This window comes from Anopheles marshallii, chromosome 3 (genome assembly GCF_943734725.1).
Source record: "Anopheles marshallii chromosome 3, idAnoMarsDA_429_01, whole genome shotgun sequence".
NCBI classification, from domain to species: Eukaryota; Metazoa; Arthropoda; class Insecta; order Diptera; family Culicidae; genus Anopheles; species Anopheles marshallii.
This window is the reverse complement of record NC_071327.1, coordinates 38,165,725-38,189,189: the sequence shown is the minus strand read 5'-3', so window position 1 is coordinate 38,189,189 and position 23,465 is coordinate 38,165,725. Positions and strand designations below refer to the sequence as shown.

General features: G+C 44.0%; 3 protein-coding genes across 3 annotated transcripts; all 3 read left to right on the top strand.

The window, feature by feature from the left end:
* The first annotated feature begins 1,119 nt into the window (after nucleotides 1-1,119).
* LOC128715257 (uncharacterized) lies at nucleotides 1,120-2,418 on the top strand. The gene is made up of 2 exons (XM_053810137.1): nucleotides 1,120-1,644; nucleotides 1,762-2,418. Exons 1-2 carry the CDS (start codon nucleotides 1,120-1,122, stop codon nucleotides 2,416-2,418), a joined length of 1,182 nt encoding a protein of 393 aa, XP_053666112.1.
* A 200-nt stretch (nucleotides 2,419-2,618) lies between these two features.
* Nucleotides 2,619-4,481, top strand: LOC128714878 (tektin-4). Its single transcript, XM_053809760.1, has 6 exons — nucleotides 2,619-2,690; nucleotides 2,757-2,831; nucleotides 2,896-3,397; nucleotides 3,463-3,757; nucleotides 3,825-4,047; nucleotides 4,113-4,481. Exons 1-6 carry the CDS (start codon nucleotides 2,619-2,621, stop codon nucleotides 4,479-4,481), a joined length of 1,536 nt encoding a protein of 511 aa, XP_053665735.1.
* Nucleotides 4,482-7,574: 3,093 nt separating this feature from the next.
* LOC128715030 (dendritic arbor reduction protein 1) lies at nucleotides 7,575-9,368 on the top strand. Its single transcript, XM_053809911.1, has one exon. It carries the CDS (start codon nucleotides 7,575-7,577, stop codon nucleotides 9,366-9,368), a length of 1,794 nt encoding a protein of 597 aa, XP_053665886.1.
* The last annotated feature ends 14,097 nt before the right edge of the window (nucleotides 9,369-23,465 follow it).

Genomic DNA, 23,465 nt, shown 5'->3' with positions numbered 1-23,465 from the left:
CAGAAGGATCTTTGGTCGCGAATGTGTAGGAAGGACATTGAAGGAGCCGCTACAATGACGATCTCTATGAGCTGTACGGCGAACTAACTGTCGTACTGCGGATTAGACTCGCCAGGATCCGTTGGGCTGCTGACGTCATGAGAATGACATCGGACGATCCATACCGTAAAGTCCTTTTAGATCATCCAAATGGACAGAAGAGGCGTGGTAGTTCCAAATTGAGATGGAGTGGTGGAGTTGATGCGTCCATCAGAAAGGCCGGAATAATGGGTTGGCAGACGAAGGCGCTCGACCGTGAGCGGCTTAGAGACTCCTGCAGTAGGCCAAGACCGCGAAGCGGTTGCAGCGCCAGATAAGTATGTAAGTAAGTATCCATCCTTTTCGTTCGGGCGAAAACAGAGCCAATTAGCCAACTATAGACAAAAGTAATCTAGGAGGATGTAATGCCCCATAGGAGAAGGAATATCTTCATTGCATAGAAATTAGGTTATTAGGTTCTCTTCAACTCGAGTTCTACACCAATTTAATATACTAAAGTATGTACAAAGTATGGGCCCACATGAGCAAAGCGTGGCATTCGAACGTTACAATGAAGCACACGAGCTCGTACGTGCGTTATACAACTAGACGCAATAGCCTACAACGTGCTGCACATACACACACTCCCTGCAATGGACACTGAATGCAACTGCACATGCAAAGAGTCCTATTTTTAGGCGCGTTTTAATCACAATTTAAATATGGCGCGCTTTTTGTAACGTAGCAGCAGCAGCTACAGCAAGTCACACCCTCGGTTGTGTTTGTTGAATGTTTGGTTGTAAGCACCGTCACCGTTGATTTGTTTAGCAGATCATTTAGCGAATCGTCGTACACATACAATCCGTTCTTTGCGTACCGGGTGGGCTCTTTTATAGCGCAATTTACACTGATACAGATGTAGAGCTGATAGAAAACGCGTTTGTATTGATCAAAGTCGTAGAATCAAGCAACCTCGAATCAACCTCACCGCCTATTACGACGAGAGCGACTCGTCCATTCCACGTAGTGCAGTCCGATCGATCGGCACGTCGGTTTGAGGATAGTTCACAGTTTTTGGCACAGTTTCCCATCGTCTTCGCAATGGCTTCAAAATCTGCTTTCAATTGCCGCTCCCATGCACAAAGCATCGATCGCAGAGAAAGTAGTAAAGTTTTCGAAATTGAACAATGCATGTACAATTTATCAGAGGACTTTCTCCGCCAGACCACCCTACGCGATCCTGTCGAGCCGGTTGCCAGCGATGTCCAGCTAATCGCACCGGAAGTGTTACGCACAGACGAATCCTTCGATAAGACACCGATCGAACATTCCGTGCACCAACTGGAAGATATCCTGCGGCGTCCAATTTCCGACGAGGTCCTGCGAAAGCTGTGCTTCAGCGAAATGTTGCTTGTGTGTGATGGCAGCGAAACCATCGTTGGAGGAGCCGCTATCAACGTGAGCTTGATAGCAGACGAGGTGTTGGCGGCATTTTCCAGTACGAGACTTACATTCTTTGGGCATTCTACGGCCGAAAGTGAGCTGATGTCATTTGCGGACCGAAACTGTCGACCGCTGCAGGAGCGCAAATGCGAAACATTGATATCTGGTCCAACGGGCAGGCAGGTGGGTTAACGGTGGGAGCGTAGTGTTGGTTCTCGCGCCCATGTGATAATTAACACATTGATTACCGATGGTAACGACGTCAAACTTACGTATTATTGTGAACTTCTTTCTCAACAGGAGAAACAAATACAGCTCTATTTTGACGAGGCGCACAACGTCACGGCCTACCGGCAGGAAAGCAATGGGCTACATACCGAAAGCTTTCATGGGCTGTTGTCGGGTCCGAAAAGGGACGGTGAGGATGGTAGTGACACGAGACAAACTATTCTACCCGATGGGTTGCAATTGCTGCTGCTGCGCTATTTAGTACTGAGCAACTTTGTTGGCGAAATTTGTAGCCAAACAATCGACGTTCAAGGGAGAGTTGGAAATTGTATACATAACATTTCAGCTGCGGTTCCAGTACCGAAAGCGCGCCGTCAGAAACCATCCGAAGCGGTGAAAGAGGTACGGAAAATGATCTCGTACACGGACGGTACGGAACCGGAAGAAAGCGTATCACATTACGATTCCACTACGGGTCGACTGTTAAGGCATGGTTGGAACAATTCCTCCTATATCCTTGTTGCAAACCCACTCGGCACGGCATCACCATCGGATTTGGTAGAACTCGAGCGGAGCATGCAAGATTATGTGCGTGCTTTGTCGGGTGTGATAAAAAATCGTGCCTCTCTAAAGGAGTTGCTGGACGATATGCATTACTCGGTGAAAGAGATGGATCAGTGTAAAAACATTGTAAATCCTATATTATTAGATATAATAAAAGAGGTATGAACTACATAAGCCATGCGCTTCAAATAAACTCTTCCTATGTGAAATTAACAAGGATACCGTTGTCTAGACACCGGCTGGTTGTCGTAGTAACGGTCTTTATAGTAAAATAACGAGGATTTCTAGCTCGTATTTCATCAGTCCAGAAAGGCGTTGTGGAAGTTGTTAAATATTTGCAATTGAAATTTCAGTAAAGCAGGATAATGGCGCAACTAAACTGTCCACCCTGTACGCCGTGTGCATCCGTGTGCATTGAACATCAACCAATTCAAACGGTAAACACCAGAAATTTGTTCTGCGTACATATATCGACAATTAAACCCATTCTAACCACTTTGCAGGAAACTTCCGTTGATAATCCATTTCACAAGCCGAAAGAACCAACGGCAGCGGACATTCATGCATATCAGCAAGAGGTAGTATATATTTTTGTATCTTCTACTTGTGAATTACTTTAAATTACACTTGCGCTTAATTTAGCTACAAACGAGCCCAGTCGGATTGCCTGCTAGCGATCCACCTCCGTATCTTCCTCAACGGGTTGGCAACTCGGACGGATATCCTTTGGCAAAGCCGATGGGACCCATCGGTCCGTGGGCGACCGGTCGCGTCGATTGGGGTGCTTTGTCCGGTCAAACCGGCACACGGCCCGTAGTCAACCAGTACTCCATTACGCGCTACAGCGTGGACGAATGGCGCCAGCGAAACGCGAACATGATAAATGCCTGCGACGCTACCGTCGATCAAAGCGTGCAGGTGGAAAATGCAAGCAAAAATACGATCATTCGTACATACGCCATTGCGGACAAAACGCAAACCGATTGTACTCATAGTTTGCACGTGCGGGCCAAAAATATTGATAACTTAAAGTGTGAGCTGAATCGAGCCATTTCCAGCATGCAGGAAGAAATAGCCGCACTCGAACGGCAACGCAGACGCTTAAAGCAATCGCTGGCGGTGCTTCGTATGCCAGAAGCTATCGGTAAGGGAAGTGTCAATACGGGACGCAACCATTTAAAACTTGTTAACCTTTGGTTTTACTTTCAGCAAACGAATGCTTGGAACGCCGTACGGGACGTCCGGACACGGAATTAATTCGCGATCGGCCCGAAGAGGAGTTAATACAAGAGATCAGTTTGATTTCCGAGATAAAAGCGATTTTAGTCCAGACGCTTGCTAACATTGAGCAACAACAAAGCGACAACCGTGCCGTACGGCAGCGAATGGAATTTGATTGGAGCGAGAAAAAGGTGGCTCATGAAAACGATGCCATTAATTGTAATCTTCGCAACCAATCCACTAACACGTTGTTCAAACCCGGAGCTACAAGATGCTCGAATGAGTAAGTGTTATAATCGATTACACGGCCGTTCAATACCGTCTCTGACCTTTTGTATACGTCGTATCAGGCAATCGACGGAAATCTATTGGGAAAAGTTTTCACGTGAAACGCTGGACATGTATCAGAACTGTCGCCATAAGTCGGAACAATTACGAAACACGCTGGATGCGATACTTACGAACGCGGCTCGGGATCTGCGAACGCAAGCCGATAGCGTGGAGCGGGCGCTTGCTACGCGCATATCCTGCATGGAAGAAATTCGAGAAAAGCTTGAGATTGATCTTCGGACTGTATGCATATAATAGCTAACCGCGGGCCACACTATTATCAAGTTTATCTCATTTTCTTGTTACAGATTCTGCAGCGTTTAGCAGACACGGAAATTCAAATCGATAAACTGAAGGTGGCAATAAGAAACATGGACTACTCTGTGATGGTGGTGCAAACTCGTCTAGATAACCGCAATCAAAGGCCACGGGTGGAGAATTGTCGTGATCAGCCACAAAATTTGCTAATTGCCGAAGTGAAATCACTTGAGGTGGGAACATCGGCCATGAATGCCCAGCTGAAACAGGAAGAAGATGTAAAACAGGAACTGATCAACCGTCGCAATGAATTGGAACGGGAAATTATGCTGAAGCGGCGCACTATCGCAATTGATCGTGATCGTTGCCAACTGTTGCGATCGCATTTTCCCTCGTCCACTGCGTTGAGTGGTTACTGAAAGCATACTAACGGCAGAATCTTCCTAATTGCGTTGGTTATCACATTTTATTTATGCGTATTCTGTTGCACCTGTCTTGTACCTAGTTGTTGACAAACAATTCCCAGCCCATCCACTGCACGAGTTTAAATGCTAAATATACTGGAATGAGCGTTAGTGAGATGTACACGTAATAACTGGTATCTTCCTCCATCTGAAGTACATACTGTTTAGGTCCAACAGATAAGCTTGCGGGTGAGTGTGTAGTTTGGATTACGTATCACTTGATTTTGATGCTGAAAGTAAAACATATTAATTGTATTAGAATTGCCATTTTAACGCGCAAGATGGATTGTGCCTTACTTTAAAGTGAATGTGAAAATGTTGCTCCAGTTTGAACCACCCGCAGAATAGAGGAAAGAAATTAAAAACATCGAAAAGCTTCCGCATCAAAACAACCGGTTGGTTGTCAAACTTTGGACGAAAACATCAATGACAGCAGGCGTCGACAATTCCCAAGTAGCGAAAATAAAGGGGTCAGCCACACACCACGAAAAATCGCTAAACCATAATTGATCATTATAACGTTGAATAACGCTCTTCTTTTTCTATCGATTTTGATTTCGACCAATCAAAAATTACACAGTAAAATGAACAACATTAACGTGTGTTAATTTAAGTGAAGTTTTAACGGAAAAATAAAAATGTTAATGCAACATAAAATGGACTTTAAAAATTATAACATACACAATCGATAACCGAGATACGCGGATAATGCGTTCCAGAGAAATCCGAGTATCTCGAATATCATGAAGCACAATTGATATTTATATGTTTATTTCACAAATAACAATCAAATGTTTTGAAAATAACTTTTTATAATAAGGTAACGTAGTTTTGAAATTTATAATTTAAAAACGATTCGGATTTAGTTTTCAATACCGTTGCGTATTTCCGGGCATGTGGTTACCTCGTTTAAGCTGAACTAAAACAGTTGTAAAAAAGGAGTTGGCAAACCTTGGCAAATTTTTGTTTAAATTTTAATCAATTTTGATTGAAGGAACTGAACTAATTGTACACATTTCACTATAATGCCTTTAAACCGGTTCACATGGTTATCAGATGCTGCAACTGCCTGAAGATCTTAGTCTTGTAGTAGTGCCCACAGAATCGATTCCACTCGAGCGTCATCCTCAGTTAAGCGGGTAACGGGGTCACTGAAACATAATTTGGTAATTGAAGTGTATCGTTCTGTAATACTGCATTTTTGCCCTTTAGTTTTTGGTCTATTTTCGAACATGGAACGAAAATAGACTGAATTGGGTGTTCGTTTACCTCAACAGTTCAGCTGCAATGAAAGAAATAAACGTGACAATAATGTTTGATGTGAACAGTAGCTGAACAATTGAATTGAAAAAGCTCACAAACAATCAAGGAACGTTCTGAAGAAAATTGAACAATTTTTCAAGATGTTGTAACTGAGGTGGGTTTTCCCAGTTTATTTTCAGTTAAGTATTGATTCTACACAACATGACAACTATGAAGTTCGTTCGAAGGTCGTGCAATATCTAAAACGCTTCGAGGTTTCTTCGCGGTTTTATTCTCTTGCTCAAAAACACTCTGCTAAAATATGCGATATTATTTAAAAAGAGATAACATTGTGAAGGACTTCCCAGTTCTCCAAAAATCGACGGTACCGCACTTCAGGGCATCACTTGCTGTCCCACCAATATCGCAAACACCTGATTGAATGCAGCCATTTGTTGGCAGATGTTGACGTAAATATTATCATCAGTGAACTTAGAATTAGGGAACGATTATTGGTCTGTTTTAACTGAATTCCTCCGCACAAGACACTTCGCCGAAGGAGAAACTTTTCACATCCACCGAGTTGGAAATGAGACAAGTGAACTGGAAAGGAAAACAAACCATCGCCACTGAAGGCATTTGCTAGCCGCGTCGTAATTCGTGATGCGCAAGTCCACCGGTGATGCCACTGTGCGCACACGTGCAGTCTCTCTCTCTCTCTTTCTATCGTACAGGAACGTGCGACCAACAAAGCACGCTCCTCCCCGTGGCGGTGGTCGGAGTAGGCGGAGCAACAGAAACGCGCGCGGCAAAAAATCGTACGCGTTTTCCGCACGTCGGCGCACCGAGCGAAGAAATGCCGGCAGAATCTGTTTGTTGCTGAGTGCGGACGGATGCACATCATCTTTCGCTCGCAGTGCAGTGCAGCTGGCGTGAATTAGTTGTAACGATTGTTGGAAAAGACACAAGCCAAGATTAGTGGTCTCGGGTTGAAGGAAGTACACGAGGTGCTCGAACGGAAAGGAGACCATCGGAGTATTTGAAATGACGGCATGTCGTGTCTATTTCCTGGTTGAACCATTACCTCACACTTGTGCAACGGTTGGATGAATCACGTGCGTGGAGCAGTCTTGGTTCGATAGCGAGAAAGTGGAGAAAGCAGTGCGAGCAGTCGTTCAGAAGTGAGCCGGCCAGGTGTTGTTTTTAGCCAAAGTTAAACAAGTGACAAACATCGTCTTCACGGGCTAGAAGAGAAGTGCCGTTCCATTTCGCGCTCCAAACTTGTTGCCAGTTGGAACGGGGCACCGCCGTGTTATTGTTTCCGTGTGTATCCTATTTGTTTTCGGTGGAAGAAGCCAACCAAAGTAAAGCCAAGTTCCATTGTGCCTGGGAAGGGAGTCGCGCAGGGAAAAAGGGAAAGCTGTCTCGGACGTTTTTCCGACGATGGAGCGCGGTATCAAGTGAGCTCGTTGTGCAAAGGCTATTGTTTTTCCTTCAGAAAAGTTGGCCTTTTTTTCGTAAGACCAAAATCTTGTCAAACATAGCGAATGGGCGACGCCTAGGCCCGGTAGGTACGAATCTAGGACCCGTTAATGTCGGTCAGTGCTTCCGTGTGTACGAAACCATGCGTTTCAGTTTAGTCTTTCGCTCGGAACCGGATGAAGTGAGTGGACTGTAACAGGCGCTACCCAGTGTGGTGATCGCTCAGTGCATTTGGAAGAAACGGGACATCGTCGCGGAACTCTGGAATAATCGTACCACAGCGTGACTCATCGCCGTAGTGTTTCTGTTTAACAGTGTTTATTTATGCGACACCAGATCGACGACACAAAACGATCTTTTATGAAACTGCCGTTCGATCGACTAGCTAGAGTGATGAATCTGGAAGAACCCAGCTTCGGTGATAACTACATACAGGAGTTTGTCCTGGAGCATCTGGACCATGATACGGGCCCGAATGTGAAGCGCGAGGACACGAGCCCAACCGTCCTCGGCAATGGGGCTGGGTCGAAGCATCTCTGGAACGGCACCACGATGGATGAGAACGGTGGCATCGTGCCGATAAGGTTGAAAGCGGTCAGCAACGGCGTGGTGACGGCGGGCGTCGGCACCGGATGGCACCTGGAGGACGCTCGCAAGATACACGCTTGTTCGCCCGGTCCAGGCGACCTGTTCACACACGTCGGAGCGCCAACGCATGGCCAACCGATGCTGTTCAATCCGCCGCTCAGTGGCGTTCCTTCGACACCGCCGGAAACTCCGCCAGTTATTGGATCTCCAAATTCTTCGGGCGGTGCCGGCGGTGTCAACGGTGTGGTGGCCAGCGGCGGAGGGTATGTTGGTGGTGCGTACTATGGCACACGGTCGCAGACAGGGCTGGTGGAGGAAATGATGTTCCTGCCGCAGACAATGCGCGGCGAGCAACCGCTCGATCTTCGGCCATTGCATTGCTCCATCGGTCCGGAAGGCGATTGGATCGATCGTAAGGAGTACGCCAGCGTGCTGGCGGTCTCCAATGGGCAAAATGGGCCGAACGGTATGCTTGGAGCGGGTGGAGGTGGCGGTGCAACCGGACCCAACGGAGGTGTTGGCCCTGTGGGTAACAACGGTGTGAGTGGGGGAGGTGGAGTTGGAGGAGGATTCCAGCATCATCATCACCATATCACGGCGCAGCTGGAATTCGGACCGCTCAACATGCACAACGTTTCGCATCAACATCCGCACCACCATCACTCCCATCATCACCATGGCCTGCACACGAACCGACCGCACTCGGTCAGCTCCACCAGCTCCACCATTTCGCCCCGCAACGGTACCAGCAGCAGTGGTGGAGGAAGCTGCTACAACGGCCTGGGAGGATCGGGATCCGGCAACGGACTCTCATCCGAGGACATCATCAACGATGAGCTGCTGATGACGCTCTCGGTGCGCGAGCTGAACAAGCGGCTGCACGGCTGTCCTCGGGATCAGGTGGTGCGGCTGAAGCAGAAGCGACGCACACTGAAGAACCGCGGGTACGCGCAGAACTGTCGCTCGAAGCGCCTCCAGCAGCGCCACGATCTCGAGATCACGAACCGACATCTGCACCACGAGATGCAACAGATGAAGGTGGAACTGGCGAAGATTAAGCAGGAACGGGACGAGCTCATCCAGACGCTGCAAATGCACCAGCGCGATCAATCAGCACAGCAGACGGCCAATGTGCTGCAGCAGCAGCATCAACATCAGCAACAGGCGCACCACAAGCAGCAACACCAGCAGCAACAGCAGCAGCAGCAACACCAACAGCAACACCAACATCAGCAACAACACCAGCAACAGCAGCATCAGCACTATCAGCAGCAACAATCTCGGCAGCAGCAACAGCACCATCTGCATCATCAACAGCAGCAGCACCTGGGATCAGCGCAACACAACGGTTCCTGCGGCGGAAGTGCTGGCAGTGGCAGTGGTGCAGGCGCCGGCAATGGTAGTGGCGGAGGTGGTGGACCTGGTGCTGGTGCTGCGGGTGGCAGTGGGGGTGCGGTTGGTGCAGGGTTAGTTTCCTCGGTGAAGCAGCTGATCGCGGAGAGTGTCACGTCACAGGAATACTACGTATGACGCCAGACGTCGCTCGGTAATCATCAAACACCCTCGTGGGTTGGGCGCTATGCCTGTTAATTCCGAGCTGCCGAGTGGAAAGGTGTGATGAATGTGAGTGCTGGAGAGTGTGATGAGGCGCGGAGGGGTGGTGCTGCATGCTGTAAATAGTAGACCTTAGTTTCACAGTGCACAGCCGCGTCCAGTCTGTGACATGATGATCAATGGATCCTGTTAGTGATGGGGAAACTCGATCGAGGCAACGGCATGGTGAACAGGTGTTTAACCGTTCTTTTGGAGCACATTAATCTACAGGTGCACAGTACAGTTACGTTTTAAATGCATCTTTTATTTTGATTAGTTCTGATTAGTTACACATTGAAAAGGTTTTACCATTTGTCGAAACATTTGATACCGGTACCGGCTAGCTGTTATTGTTGAGTTATTCCTGTTTATTGGATATTTTTAAGAAGAAAACATACTTTTTTATTCATCAAACTACTTCCGCTACGACATAGTTGGAATGTTGAGGATGAATTTTGCTTCCATGTTTCTTTTTTAATTAATTTTTCGAGCTTCTTTTCAGCAAGTACTGTAGGGACATTTTCAATGTTGAGCGGAACACAATCGTGAGCACAATTATTAGCCCAATCCTGAACTATTTCTCGCTCGTTCCGTACTCTCTTGCAGTACAACATTAAAACTTAATTTCGTTGTGTCCACCTGAGTAACTACAGTAGTGTATACGAAAGTGTAGAAACGATCTTCTCATCTACTATTGAACTGGGTCACAAGTGTGATCTCCCAGGACAGGAGACAATGCCCATTAGAAACGGCAGAAAACAAAACCTTTGTACAACACCGGTCGCAACCACCAGTAGAACAAGCGGCTAATGTTTACGATGGTAATAATAACAAATGTAGCGAATGAAATATGTTGTAATATTCAAACAAGGCACATTGATTAGCTGCGCCCGAAGCGGCAACAGGCAGTGGAGCAATAAAAAGGATCGCGAGGGTAAATATCATGTTAATAAAATGTAATAATTCACGAGCGATCGATCGAAACGCGATCGAATCATTGTATTATGTACCGATCGGGAAACGGAAATGGGCTCAACCGCTCAGTTCGGTTGAATTATAAGTTTTGTTACTTCTTAGTTTATGATTTTCTGTAGCCCTTAACGGAAACCGCAAAAAAAAACTGTAAAGAATCTAGATTGCTGATCTAGAGCTAGTGTATAAATAGATAAGAATTCAAATCAAACGTACGATGACGGTTATCATTAAATGATGTTGAAGAAAAGTAAAAAAAAATTACAAACAAAAAAACACAAGAACGGTCGTGTAGTGTTTTATTTCTGCGGCAAGTGGGTGAGTTGTTGGTGAATTGGGTCCGATCGTTGGGTGTTCGTCGAGCGAAAATATAACCGTCCGCCTGTTCGCTTGGAAAATTGGTCACCAACAAAGTCGGCAGCGGTGGCAGGAAACTTCAGACGTTGTTTGTTTACTGTTCGACACTGTAACGAGGATGGGACATTTCACTTTTATTCTTCTTCACTATTTACCATTTTGTAGGCAAGGAGGTTTGTTGCACTGTGCAGTGTTTTCTTTACTCCGATGCCGCCGACCACCAATCGTAATAATCGTAAAGAAACCAAAACTCTGGCAAGCGTATCGAGTAATGTATTCACGCGGGTGGCATTAGCATTCAGCGAGGTCCTTCCGGATAATGTGGACACCGGTAGTGCCGGGAGAGCAAGCGTTCGGCATCGCATCCATGGGTGGTTTGTGTAAAACGGATATATAACGCGCAGTCTGTCAACAGGGATGACCAATTCCGAGAACCCGGAGCAAGGAAAAAAAACATTCCTTCCCCACCAGTGGGGTCGCTTTTATGTTTGATCGCAACATTTCGCTTCAGATTGGATGCTTACACTTATGCTGTGGCGTTGAATGTCTCGCACTTGCTGGTGGTATAATGATGTTGAATAAAATTTTCATTCTTGCCTCTAGCCGGAACCGCATTTAACGAGTTTAGATTTGAATTTGGTGTAGAGTTTAAAATGAGATTCGTTTTAAAGTATTCAATTAGAAAACAATGTTGAAAATAAGTGTGTGTGAATAGTTTAGATGATGTTCAATGATCCAAGCTAGGATGACTAATTTCATTGAAGATCATGAAGACATTCTTAACTTCGTCTTAACAACATAACCCAAACTGCTTAATCTTGCAAAGATAAAAAAAAAGCGCACTGAAAAGTAAACATTATACCAAGACCCTTTCAATTGTCTCGAAGGTCACCTTTCACGTCAGTGACTTCATTATCTAGGCATTTGTTTATGTCGCCAAATAGGAGACCTTCGTATGCACTTCATCCCCTCGTCCCGTCAGAGTGAAACAAAGAACGATTCTTAACGCCGTTGGTTAAAAAAAAACCTTTTCGACGCTTAACATACCTCACACTTGATCAAACGGAGCTATAGAAAAGCAGATTAGAATCATTTCAAAACATAAATACTCGAATCGCCCGTTTGTTTAGGAGTACACATCAACGCGCAGCTGCAAGTGCTTACAACCATGAATGAATTCTTTTCCTTCCCACTATCGGCGTTAGTCTTTGTTCGCGCAGCTTCGCACGATGCGGCAAGTGAGAAGCGTTTGCAGAGAACGCGTGCAGTGTAAACACACTTTCAACCAAAACAAGTGTACATCCGAACGAACTCGCGGATGATTTATGGACGGTTGGGAACTAGGAACTGATTGTGAGGCATTGTTTTAGCGAGTGTTTCAACTTATTCCGTATCCAATTCGGTGGTATGAGCGATCAATTGTAAACAGTACATTTTTTCTATAATTTATGCTTTATTGACATGGTGTGGGGTGACTTTGGTGACAAGTGTGGAAATTTATGAAAAGCAAAGGCAAATAGCTTTAACTTTATGTTTACGTACACGCTCCCGGAATGAATGGCCGGTATGGTAAGCCACTCAGTTACCTACGGTCCGAATGTCCAAGATTATATACATTACCGAATCACCCTTACCGCAGGATCCCAGCTCCCAGGATAAGACACCATGAAAAACACACCCTAAACCACTAAAACAACACAGGGATAGATATCGCATCGCCGGCATGTTGCACTCTTGAAACTGACAAGATAAAGTCCAGCCGGAAGCTAATAAAATAAAACACCAAAAAATCCTACCGTGGATCAAGGCGCTTCCTTTCCCACACGCACAATCACATGTGTGGCAAAATGGGTTTGGCAGGATGGAAATGGTAACGAGCCTGGACACGGGTGGACATTCGTGGATGATGTGTTTCATCAGATAGCACCTAAACGCAGACCGCTGCCGACAGAACCTACGACGGCGGCTATGATATTGGTAACGATGTACGAAAAAACGTGACCAGGATAATGATCGTGATCTGTTCAGGGCGACGGTTTTTGCACCCCTTTTTTTTGGTGGGTGGAACATTTGGAAACGGCTCCATGAGTACGGAGGTGGCTGTGGTGAGGAAATGGAAAACCAAAGGCACTCTTCACTTGTACGAATGGATATATCGAGTATAGTTCTTTTTGAAACGATTAAGAATTCCGAAGTTACGGTAAAATCAGTACACTGGAACGTCTTTGGTACTTCAAAGCAAATTTATCCAATGAAATTAATAGAAAGGCCAATTATGCGTTCCGACTGTAAAAACAACTGTTCAGTTATTTTTTGATATTAAGCATCATTTTAAACGAAAAATGTGTTCATAAAATGTATAATGCATTTATGAACTCCTGAAAACTCCACGATTGTCATCTGCTGAGACTTTGCCTCGATCGTGTTTAGACGAGTCACGCATTTCTTGTCCACCTTGGAACATCATTTTAGCTATAACATCGGGCCGGTTATTTTTATCTCCCACAAATGGAGAGGTTTTGAATGGTTTTGAAGAAACTATTGACTATTGACGAACTCTCGAATGATAAATTTGTGTTCGTCACCTTAAGGCAGAACAAGGCAATCAGTTCGAAGGCAGCCACGAACAATCGAAAAACAAGCGTTTTACAGGAGAAAATGCATTTCAGTGTGTAATATGCGATTGCTCGCTTTTTAGAAGCAAAAAATGATTCGTCGGCGTTTAATTTCTCAAAACACTGGTATTTCAGGATATCCCGTATCCCGAGGTACCAAAGCAAGTCCATTCAAAATATAAACACTGTTTGCGCCTAACGGTTAGGCAATACGCATTGCACGTTACAGGATACAAGGATGAGTTACATCATAAGATTATTAACTGCAATTTCAAATCGGTGCTATAGTTTGTAAATCGTGTAATAAGACTCTCTCTCTCTCTCTCTCTCTCTCTCTCTCTCTCTCTCTCTCTCTTTCTGTCTTTCTTTAGCTCAGACAAAAACGTACCTCTTACAAATGCCCCGGGTATTAAACATACTGAGAATTGATCTACATGTTGATGGCTAAACATGTGCGACTGCAAATGAATCCTTAAATCCGTTGGTTACGTTTCGAATTGCTCTACATTAGCTGATAGAAAAAAAAATCTTTAAAACTCAATAAAAGTCACTACATTCATAAAACATGTACAGCGATGGCGTACATGCCCATTAGCAAAGGGACACACACACAAACGAAACGAAAGAAATAAAAACAATCCGCTCACAAGTTTCATTTGTATCTGGTTCACATTTTATTAGGATGCCTTTTAATCAAAATTTAGTGCGTTATCGTTTTATTGCCCTTGTGTCAACCAAAAATGGTCAATCGGAACCGTTTAGCCGTTTTGGACCATAAAAAAACAACAACCACAACCACGGAACAGCAACACATACATCATGGTGACGTGCGGCAAATAGCGTACCGTTTCCTCTTTTTATATTTTTTATTTTGTCATCGATCCTTCCCAACCCCTCTTTCGGCTCTACTGTTTTGGCTTCAGCAGAATTCCAACACTCGATGCGAGGCGCGACCGTATTTCACGAAGTCCTGATAACAGATAATCTATTTCGTAACTCGTACACACACACCACTCGGTTGATCGTTTGCTCCAATGGCAATAAACTGCAACTGGAAACAATTTTGCAACACTGTTGCAGCGAGGAAAGTTCATCGTTTTAGATCACCGATTACCACCGGGGCTCTAATAGCGATCATGATAACGATCATGAGTTCTAAAGTGGGTCTGCTTCTCATCAGCTGTTGTTTAACATTATTGGCGCATTGAAAAAGGCAGTGGTGGTTTGCGTGCGAATGTGTAAAGCCAACGGTACGGGTTGTTGGTGTGAAAACAGTGTATATAATCGGAAGTCTTTGTGTAATTGGAACACTAGTTTCCTGAGATTCACAACCGAATCTCCACCGATTAGCATGATTTGAAGAGGTGTGTTGAAATTTTCAACGAATAACAAATACTAATGGGACTTTCCACCTTTTATAAATGACGCGATAGATGGTAGATGATGAGCAGTCCTGGCAGTCGGCCAGCACTGACAGGTTTGAAGTTACGTTTCGTAGCTTCGATCTGTTCTGATAACTCGAACACGTACACGATACGTACACGACACATATGCGTTTAGATGTGTAATGTAAGATGAAGAACATTTTGTACATAGCATTCCTTATAGAGATAATTTTTACATGCATTTCTTCACACAATACTTCACATAAACCCTTGCCGCGCGCAAAAAGATATGTGTAAAATCGGCACCCCAAAAATGGTTGATTAGATCGCATTGAAGAAGAAAGATCCTAAGCCATGCTAACAACCGTGCGATAAAAAAAGGTTCCTTTGGCCGGTAGGAAGCGATGCACATGCTTCCAATGAACCAACGCTGGACAGTAATTCCAACTCCCGGAGGATCATTCAAACTGCCTATCCAATCTGAAGACCTGTGCATTTAAGCAGTAACCTGCCCAGGGTGTATGCTCTGCTTCGGCGAACATCATCGCATCATCGGTATAACCACACTCGGGCCGCTCAGCACGTTCCAACGTCGAAAAAGCTGATATCCAATTTGGTAAAATCACTTTTTATTGTTTAGTTCGATTTTTTGCCTCTTCGTTGCTTTTTGTTGTTGGAACTGCCGGGTACCTCCATCCGACGACTCTGACCTTCATCTGCTGCTTCCCGTGCATGAGGCTGCACCTCACGGCAGAATACTCCTGTCACTTGTCCATTTTCTATCGTCTCATGGAAGGGGAGAATGCCATGAAGTAGATATCGAATAAAGTTCACAAACGCACGAGTAAAAAAAAAATGGATGCGTTCAATCGGTCGAGGGATTTTCCACAGCAATGAAGACGTCCTCCTGGTTTCGTGCGAGGGGATGTTTTCATGCAGAAATAAAAAAAGAACTCTAAACTATGGACATCATCGTGTAGACCTCATTACGGCAATCAACTGAAGAAGCGACCGATCAATGGTCGGGATAGGTTTTACTATCAGTCTGGGACGATAAAACTGTTTACGCGTTGCCACAGGGCTTTAATAAATACTTTTTTGTTTGGCATTTGTGTGAGTGTCCTCGTATAACCGGAGGGCGATGTTAGTGAGACGCTAGGGACGAACTGTTTTTTTGTGGTGCGTTTTGCACCCAATTCGCTGCACTGTGATTCTACTATTTATTTAGATAAATAAATGTAAACCATAGTGAACGCTGCGTATTTGTTATCAATATTGTGTGTGTTACGTTAAAATAAGCAACAAAACAAGAGAGAATTAAAATAGTGAGAAAGCCCAGATTAGATTAATCCCCATGTATAAGTTTTTTTTATACTGTGTTTTATTTATATTTCTCAACTCCATTGCATGTTCAATTTTAGACGTCTTCACAACAACGAAAAAAAGAAAACAGCAACATCCTCCACCTGCTTCAAGCATTGTTACTGTGTTTTACTTTGCTGCTCTACCATTGTGTAGGCTGTGCTACAGCACACAAAACGGGATGCTGGGAAATTCGGTAGTGGGAGGGTAGTGAACCTAATCGATGCAGGGAGGTAGGAATACCGGACTTGGGCCGGGTAGGGTTGGAAAATTAAATTCATAAAAGTCACGTTTGGCTCATATAAAGTGTCACAGTACGATACACCGAGGACACACTAAGGACATTGATGACGAAGGCAACATGGGACTGGGCCACCGCGTTTCCTTCACCGGGTCCGCCCTTTGGTGAGGCATGAGGTAGGGTCGGGTTTTAACAGCGGAGTTGAGAAGTACATTCACACTTTTACCCTATTCATAGGGTGTGTTTGTTATTTTTTTTATGACGGTGTCCTCCTTTTTCTCGTTATTAGTCGTACGATCGGTACGGTCTCACTGACCAAGATTTACGTACTGGCACCGGAAAGGCACCAAAGATGTTACCGAATTTTCACTCAATGAACCGAGAAACTAGCTCACATCTTTCGTCACTTTCCATTTCCATTGATTCTTTAAAAAAATCCAAGTTTTACTTTGCGTACTGGGACGTGTTCTCCTTGGTGGAACTGTTTGACGGACTGCCCGCCGTGTATCAGTTGTTGTTCGATAAAGCGCGTGTAACTGGTACACGTTAGCAGTTTTCCGAGATTCAACTATTTGATGAGCTGTTAAACGGGAACGGTTGGGCCCATCGATCGCTGCTGTGCGACGCCTCGCGAGGGTCGTTGAACTCGGTCAGGTGGGCTGTGGAAAAATATATGCTAATTGGTTCGGTTGGCACCTTCGTCAATATTATTTTGTTATGATTCAATTTCGTTTATGATGAGCGAAGCATTTCCCCGATCATGCGGGGTAGTCGCGTGTGCATGTCATTCACCCAAAGACCGCGCCGAGCTTAAAGCGAAAATTTGTTCTAGAAAGTTGCATGGAAGAGTGGGGAATAAATCGTACGCTAGTTTTTTATTCCATTGGGGTTTGGAATTATGTTAGTGGTAGGGATTAGAAAGGAGTTTTAATTTGAGAAAAACAACCTAACAAAAATATATATATATATATATATATCTCATTGGAACTCGTTGTGTAATCTTGAACATCAACGAAAATGCTAGAATTTAGCATGAACATAATTGAGAAAACTATTATTGAGGAAACATTCGATAGCTCTTTTGCTGCACACACATACTGCAGTTACATTTGTTATCAAATAGCCAAAGCCTTTATCTCAATGTGGCTTATCATGTACATGAGCATGAAAAAAGGATTACTGCCTATTCGGAAAATGGCGTTGACAGGTAACACCTTTGGACCTCGTTATTTTATCCACTTTTACGGCGGGTGATGTACACCGCTTTATCCCGCTCATGGGAGTATGTTGGACAAAAATACACCCTCCAGCTTGGTCCGGCACATTGCGTTCCCTCTCGCCACTGGATGCGTAATTTACATATGGAACGCATAAAAAAATGCAGTAATACCCACACTGCTGTTCGTATTTCCTTCTGCTTTTGACCATAAAGCCCAATTGCTAGGTTGTTCGCAACCGCATTCGCCCCGAAAATGGTTCGTGAAAGCTGTAGTGAATATAAAATCGATGAATATGGTTAGGGGAAACCGGACATGCGAGGACACCAAGCCGGGAAGGTTATGCGGGAAAGCGAGACGAGGAAAAACAATAAATAAAACGTCCCGTAACCGCAAATGGTCCAGCATGTTTTGGGATTTGATTTGGATAACCGGTGCGCTCGCTCTGCCATTGTAGCTGGACATTATGTTTTTCCTGATTTTTCCTCCTTCGGCGGGAGATGTTTGCGAAGGCAGCGACATCGGCCCAACATGTGCGATTTGGAGATCATATTAAATTTTTTGGAGTTCTGTTTTTTATTATATTTTGTTCCGACGCCCCGATCTCGGCGCACAAAGACGGCAAACTCCGCCGGAAGACACAGGAGTGTCAATAAATAATAAAACATATAACAGATTCGATGTGGTCAAACGAAGCAAATTGCAAACTATCTTGACCGTACGCGAATGGTTCTTGAAGAAACCGTCGACCCGATGGACGATGGGAATTATGTGCAGTAGGCTTTTATCAATCTCCAAATGCTTTGTGTGATGTGCACGCAGTCTTAAAAAATGTGGTCAAATCACAGGACCACTATGAGTTGGAATGTAAGGATGCGAAGCGCCCTAACGTGGGACAGAGGTTAAATATTATGATAATGGTAAAGGACTAAAGATAACGAGCACTAATAGAATCTTCAAAGCTAGCACGTCCTGGGACTATGGGGGACAAACGTAGCGTGCGGGCCGGTTTGAATGGTGAAGAGGTTATGGGTAAAGACGTATTAGTCGAAAGTTAATCCAAGGGACACGGTCCTAGCAACCAGGGGGTTTATCAAGAAAGATTTATGGGAAACCAATATGTGTGTCCTGGAAGTTCTTCTTGCTCCGTATGCTTGCTGTTGGTTGGACGGCATTGTTTCGTTTGAGAAGGTTTTTTTTTGTTATTGGCAGAATTAAAGAATAGTGTACAATTTCTTCAGGAAGTTTTAAGTATTTTTTTCATATTTTGCTTTCAAGAAAATAACAGAAATTTTATGTTAATTCTAGATCAAGCAGTTATCTAATCAAACTTAAATTTTGCTAATTGTAATAATTTGTTTGCTTTGCTACGGCTTTGTGAGTATGGATGTCCGTCCGTTGCTCCTCTACATTCTCTCCGACTAATAACTTCCAAGAGAGTTAGAATAAGTTTGTATGGCGAATATTTTATTGAAGATTTTTATCTTTACTGTTATTTCATGCATTCAAATTTGGTTTTAGTACAAATTAAATGTACTCGCCCTTTTTTGTCAATTGTTTCTTGCATTAACTGTACTTAAATTTGCTTACTTCAGTCGATGCAGACAGGGTGCAGTTGAGATTTGAACCCAATCTGGGCTTTTTATTCAGTAATGCTTTACTGCACATTTCCTTTTTGTCAATATGGCTATCTTTTTTTCATACTGAATAACACGATTTCCTGGCTTTGGAGCTTTGATGTGAAACTAAACATTAGTAATCCAGCTTTACCAAGGCTTAACTATTTATTTTGTTTATTACTTAAAGTTGCAGAACTGTATTGCAAATCAAAAACATGAGACATTGTATAAAACTGATGTTTTCATAAATTCTATGGAATAAAGAAAATGTTTTTCCAAGAATTTGAGGTTTGTTACTAATAATTATTTACTGTAACTAATAATTAGTTCCTTATTGCACATGTCTTATTTATTAGCAGCCCCGTACCACAGCAATAAAAAACAGGCAGGTGATTAGTGTATATCTTCAAATCATCACAGAGAGATATAATCTAAGTATATTTATTTTCATACATACAAGGTGCGACAAGAACAAATTACGCAAATACATGCGACAGAAAAAAAACATTGTTAAAAATTCGCATATAGTAATGATATCAATGAATTCTGGTTCATACTAAGTACATACTTAATGCTTCATATTAAGGCATCTTTAACAACTGTACTGGATATGTCCACATTTTTATAAACATGATTCGCTAGACTATGCTGAAGCTAAAGTTCTTTTTCTCTCGTGGCATTGCCATCCTCATGAGGTCTAGGTCTAGGTCTAGGTCTTCCATTACTAACTTTCTTTGAAGTTATTTTATCGTAGCTGGAATCCTTAGTCCGGAAAGGGGGTATCCTGTCGTATGGAACCGACGTCACTAACAAATAGATCGCTGGGACCCCCGAGAGCACGTCTAAGCTTGAACACGTCGTTCCAAATTACATATTGACTGCCATTTGCGTGTTAACTGGGGTCTAAGAGTCTTCACCCGAGGCTGAGATGTTTTTTTGGTTAGTGTCTAAACATTCATCCAAATCGAATAACACATCGAGTTAAGGTTCGAGCCAGCGAGTGTCACAAATCGCTAAACCTCAAGTTTTTCATCAACTACCGTTGGGTCCAATTTGACGTGTGAAATGGCGCTTCATTAATAAAAGAAAACTTGATTCTTTGAGAAGTTGTATTTCACGAAGTGTCCTTCGTGGTTCTTCAACATACTGACATACTCTTTGGTATTCATGAAAACTGAAAACTTGAAGCGTGATCGGCTCATTGGACGCCATCAACTCCAATTTAATGATAGTGGTAAGATATTTGGCTTGAAATTTAATTTAGCCCTTCGAATGCCAATGCGAATAACTATTTAGTCCGAAGTGCTATGGCATCCTACTTGCTGCGCAAAATCTTGTGATATCGTCGAAAGATCTCCTGGGCGAGCTGTAAACTTAGAACCACTTCTGTACATCCACCGATCTTACCTTCATATCATCGACGCAATGGATAAAACGATCAAAAACTATCAAAACCATTACTATAAGTAAAATCGAATAAATTTGTAAAATAGGGAATAAGCTGATTAACTTAGTTGCTTATCGGAGTTTGCAAATGGTGTATAGTGATGAAAATTTCTGTTAGATCTGAATTGAGTGTGCATTGAGTTATTTTGGGCTGGTTTATTTTATGTCTTGAACCATTTTCCGAAATTGTGAAGCCGTCACAATTATCACATAGAAAAAACTACACTTCCCTCTAGAGATTGATAACGAAATAAATCAACATACGAACTGGTCCAATCACTTCAAAGTACGGTAGTTTCACTGCTCCTGTAAACTCGCACCAAGAAACAAAGTATCTAGCGGCGATGGGTTGATTGTCGAATGCTGGAACGAAAACTGTGAAGCGCAATGCATCAAAACAGCGCTGAACATAATAGAACAAAGTTAAAGCGCATGGAGAATGAGGCGTGAAATTTAGAGAATCAAAAGATTTTTCCCCAAAGAGAAAGGACTGAATCCTTTGATTTTTTATTTGCTGGAATAAAGTTTTGTAAAGAGTTGATTTACAGAGCAAACTAGCGCAAACGCGCCCAGCGTAAGACACGATTTCTTTGGATTTACCCACGTGCACCGAAGCGTTTGCCCGCCCAAATAGGCGGGAGTTTATAGCAAAGGGGTTTATGTAACATTTGGCAAATTTATGATACGTTTAAGATGCTAACCGGGTGCTGCTGCTCTATCCGGCCAGAAGCGGGAATGATCGTGGCCTTTTCGAGCCAGTGTAAAAAGCAGATATTGACCAGAGATAATAAATAGATTTGAATTTAAATTCAAAAACATTCACGCTCGAGCGGGTGCGTGCTTCGGTTCGCGGACTGCCCGAACAACCCCAATCCGCTGGTGCTTTTGTTGGAACCGAAATTGCATGCGCACTTTATGATAAATCGGATTCGTTTGCTTTGCAAATGTACGGGTTTGGAGGTGGAGATAGCACTAGATATTTTGTTGCCAAAGAAAACCCACCACGTACACAGCAAATTACTTTTCGGAGCCCATCCCGTTGCTGCCCTGGCACAATCCGAACCTGTGCACGCCGGGTTCGGTTCGGGTCGAATGCAAAGCGTTTACAATTTTAATGAAATTTACTTAAGACGTCCATTATGTGTACCATTTCTTAAGACATCTAATCCGTTTCCGGTTTGCTGGCGATCCTGGGCTGGGCCGGATCATTTGACACTCGAGTGCCCGGTGCCCGGTACCGGTCAGTTTGGTTTGATATCGTTCGGCATCCCTATTTATGGCTGTTTACCATCGTTTTCCGACCTGGCCCTTCCATTTTCCGACTTCCAGCTTAGGTCACTGTGAAACGATTTGGGTTTTCCCTTTTTTTTGCGAAGCGTTTCTTCGATCACTCCGCTCCAAGTGTTTGTTCGGGAGTTCCATCGCTCGGATGGGTTGATTTTTGACTTCTAATGAGTAAAACGTGACATTGCCAGCATCCTAAAATGTCCAGCCACCGGCCAACCCCGGGGTATGAAATCAGTTTTTACCAGCAAGATAATGTGTTTGTGTATGTGTTGGGAAGTGGGTGTCTTGTGCGCTAATGTGCATAAATTTGTTTTGTGGAAAACCGTGCATCGTGCTCCGATCGTATCGGGCTGATGGGTGACCGGTGGCCGTCCAGCGTAAACATAATAAAATATCGGTCAAATGGACGCCCGTTTAATCTGCGGGCGAGTGCGCGAATGTGTTTTGATAAAATGCCCTCCTCGTGTGTGTCGCGTGTCCTTAAGGGGTTCTGCTATTAATCCCTTGAAGATACGCCGTAGATGGGTTGTTTACATTCATCGCCCAAAATCGGAAACAATCACGGCCAGCGGGAAATAATTCGGCACGAACCGAACCGTTTTTCTTTGGGAGCCTGTTCTGAGAAACAAGACAAATTGTGACAAATTTCTAACATTACACATCGCACCAATCGCCCATGTGAAGGTAATTTGATTCCAACACGATATGTAGCTGATTGGAACCAATTGCCCGTCCGCGGATGTGACTGCTGATTGATACAATTTACGGCAGTGACAATCTCCGGGCTGCGAAAAAGTCGTAGAAACTGTACCGCACAACAATACCGTTTCCACAAACAACATCAGCAAATCGTCAAAGAACGTGTCGCCGTGTATGCAACTTTGGCGAACGCGTGGCATTAGCGCTAGCGCTAACGATTTGCGCGCGATTCCACAGCATCATTTTATGCTCCACTGAATGCGAGATGGTGTAGCAATGAATGGATAGTGGTAGAAAGGATGTATCACGGTTTATCTTACTTTGCATTCGGTCGGGCCCCGGGGGCAAGGTGATGATTTCGATCACGCTGTAAGCATGCGGGTTGACACGCCAACCTGGACATGCAGCAGAGGTGCAGAGAGCACGATAGAGAGTGTCCTTTTTTCTAAGGGTATCCCTCGAGTTTTCCCAAACATTTCTTTCCGAACGGAAAAATTCTCCGAAGGGTGCTGATTGTCGGTTGCCGGGGGTTGCACGGACATGGTTTCTTCATATTTCGGGGGCTCCTGCAAATTACCAGCACATCTCCGATAGAAAAAAAAGAACCCGTTCGATTGTTTCGGAAGTAACGATACAGTGCACACTTCGCCTACAAAACGAAATCTTTCGATACGGAACAAAGATTGAGCACGAATGTACGGATCAAATCGGGCGGAAAATAAATTGGGAATCATCCCAGCGGTCGAATTCCTTTGCTGAAACGAAACCAATCTAGTAGCAACTTCACCTGTGCCGGCAAGTACAACGTCATTGGGTGGGTTAGGTGAACGGATT

Bases quoted from the DNA above. Each gene is read 5' to 3' on its own strand.
- LOC128715030 (XM_053809911.1), top strand. From the start codon at position 7,575: ATGCGACACCAGATCGACGACACAAAACGATCTTTTATGAAACTGCCG.
- LOC128715257 (XM_053810137.1), top strand. From the start codon at position 1,120: ATGGCTTCAAAATCTGCTTTCAATTGCCGCTCCCATGCACAAAGCATC. The intron at 1,645-1,761 runs GTGGGTTAACGG...CTTTCTCAACAG, and splicing joins CTGGTCCAACGGGCAGGCAG to GAGAAACAAATACAGCTCTA.
- LOC128714878 (XM_053809760.1), top strand. From the start codon at position 2,619: ATGGCGCAACTAAACTGTCCACCCTGTACGCCGTGTGCATCCGTGTGC. The intron at 2,691-2,756 runs GTAAACACCAGA...ACCACTTTGCAG, and splicing joins AACATCAACCAATTCAAACG to GAAACTTCCGTTGATAATCC. The intron at 2,832-2,895 runs GTAGTATATATT...CGCTTAATTTAG, and splicing joins TTCATGCATATCAGCAAGAG to CTACAAACGAGCCCAGTCGG.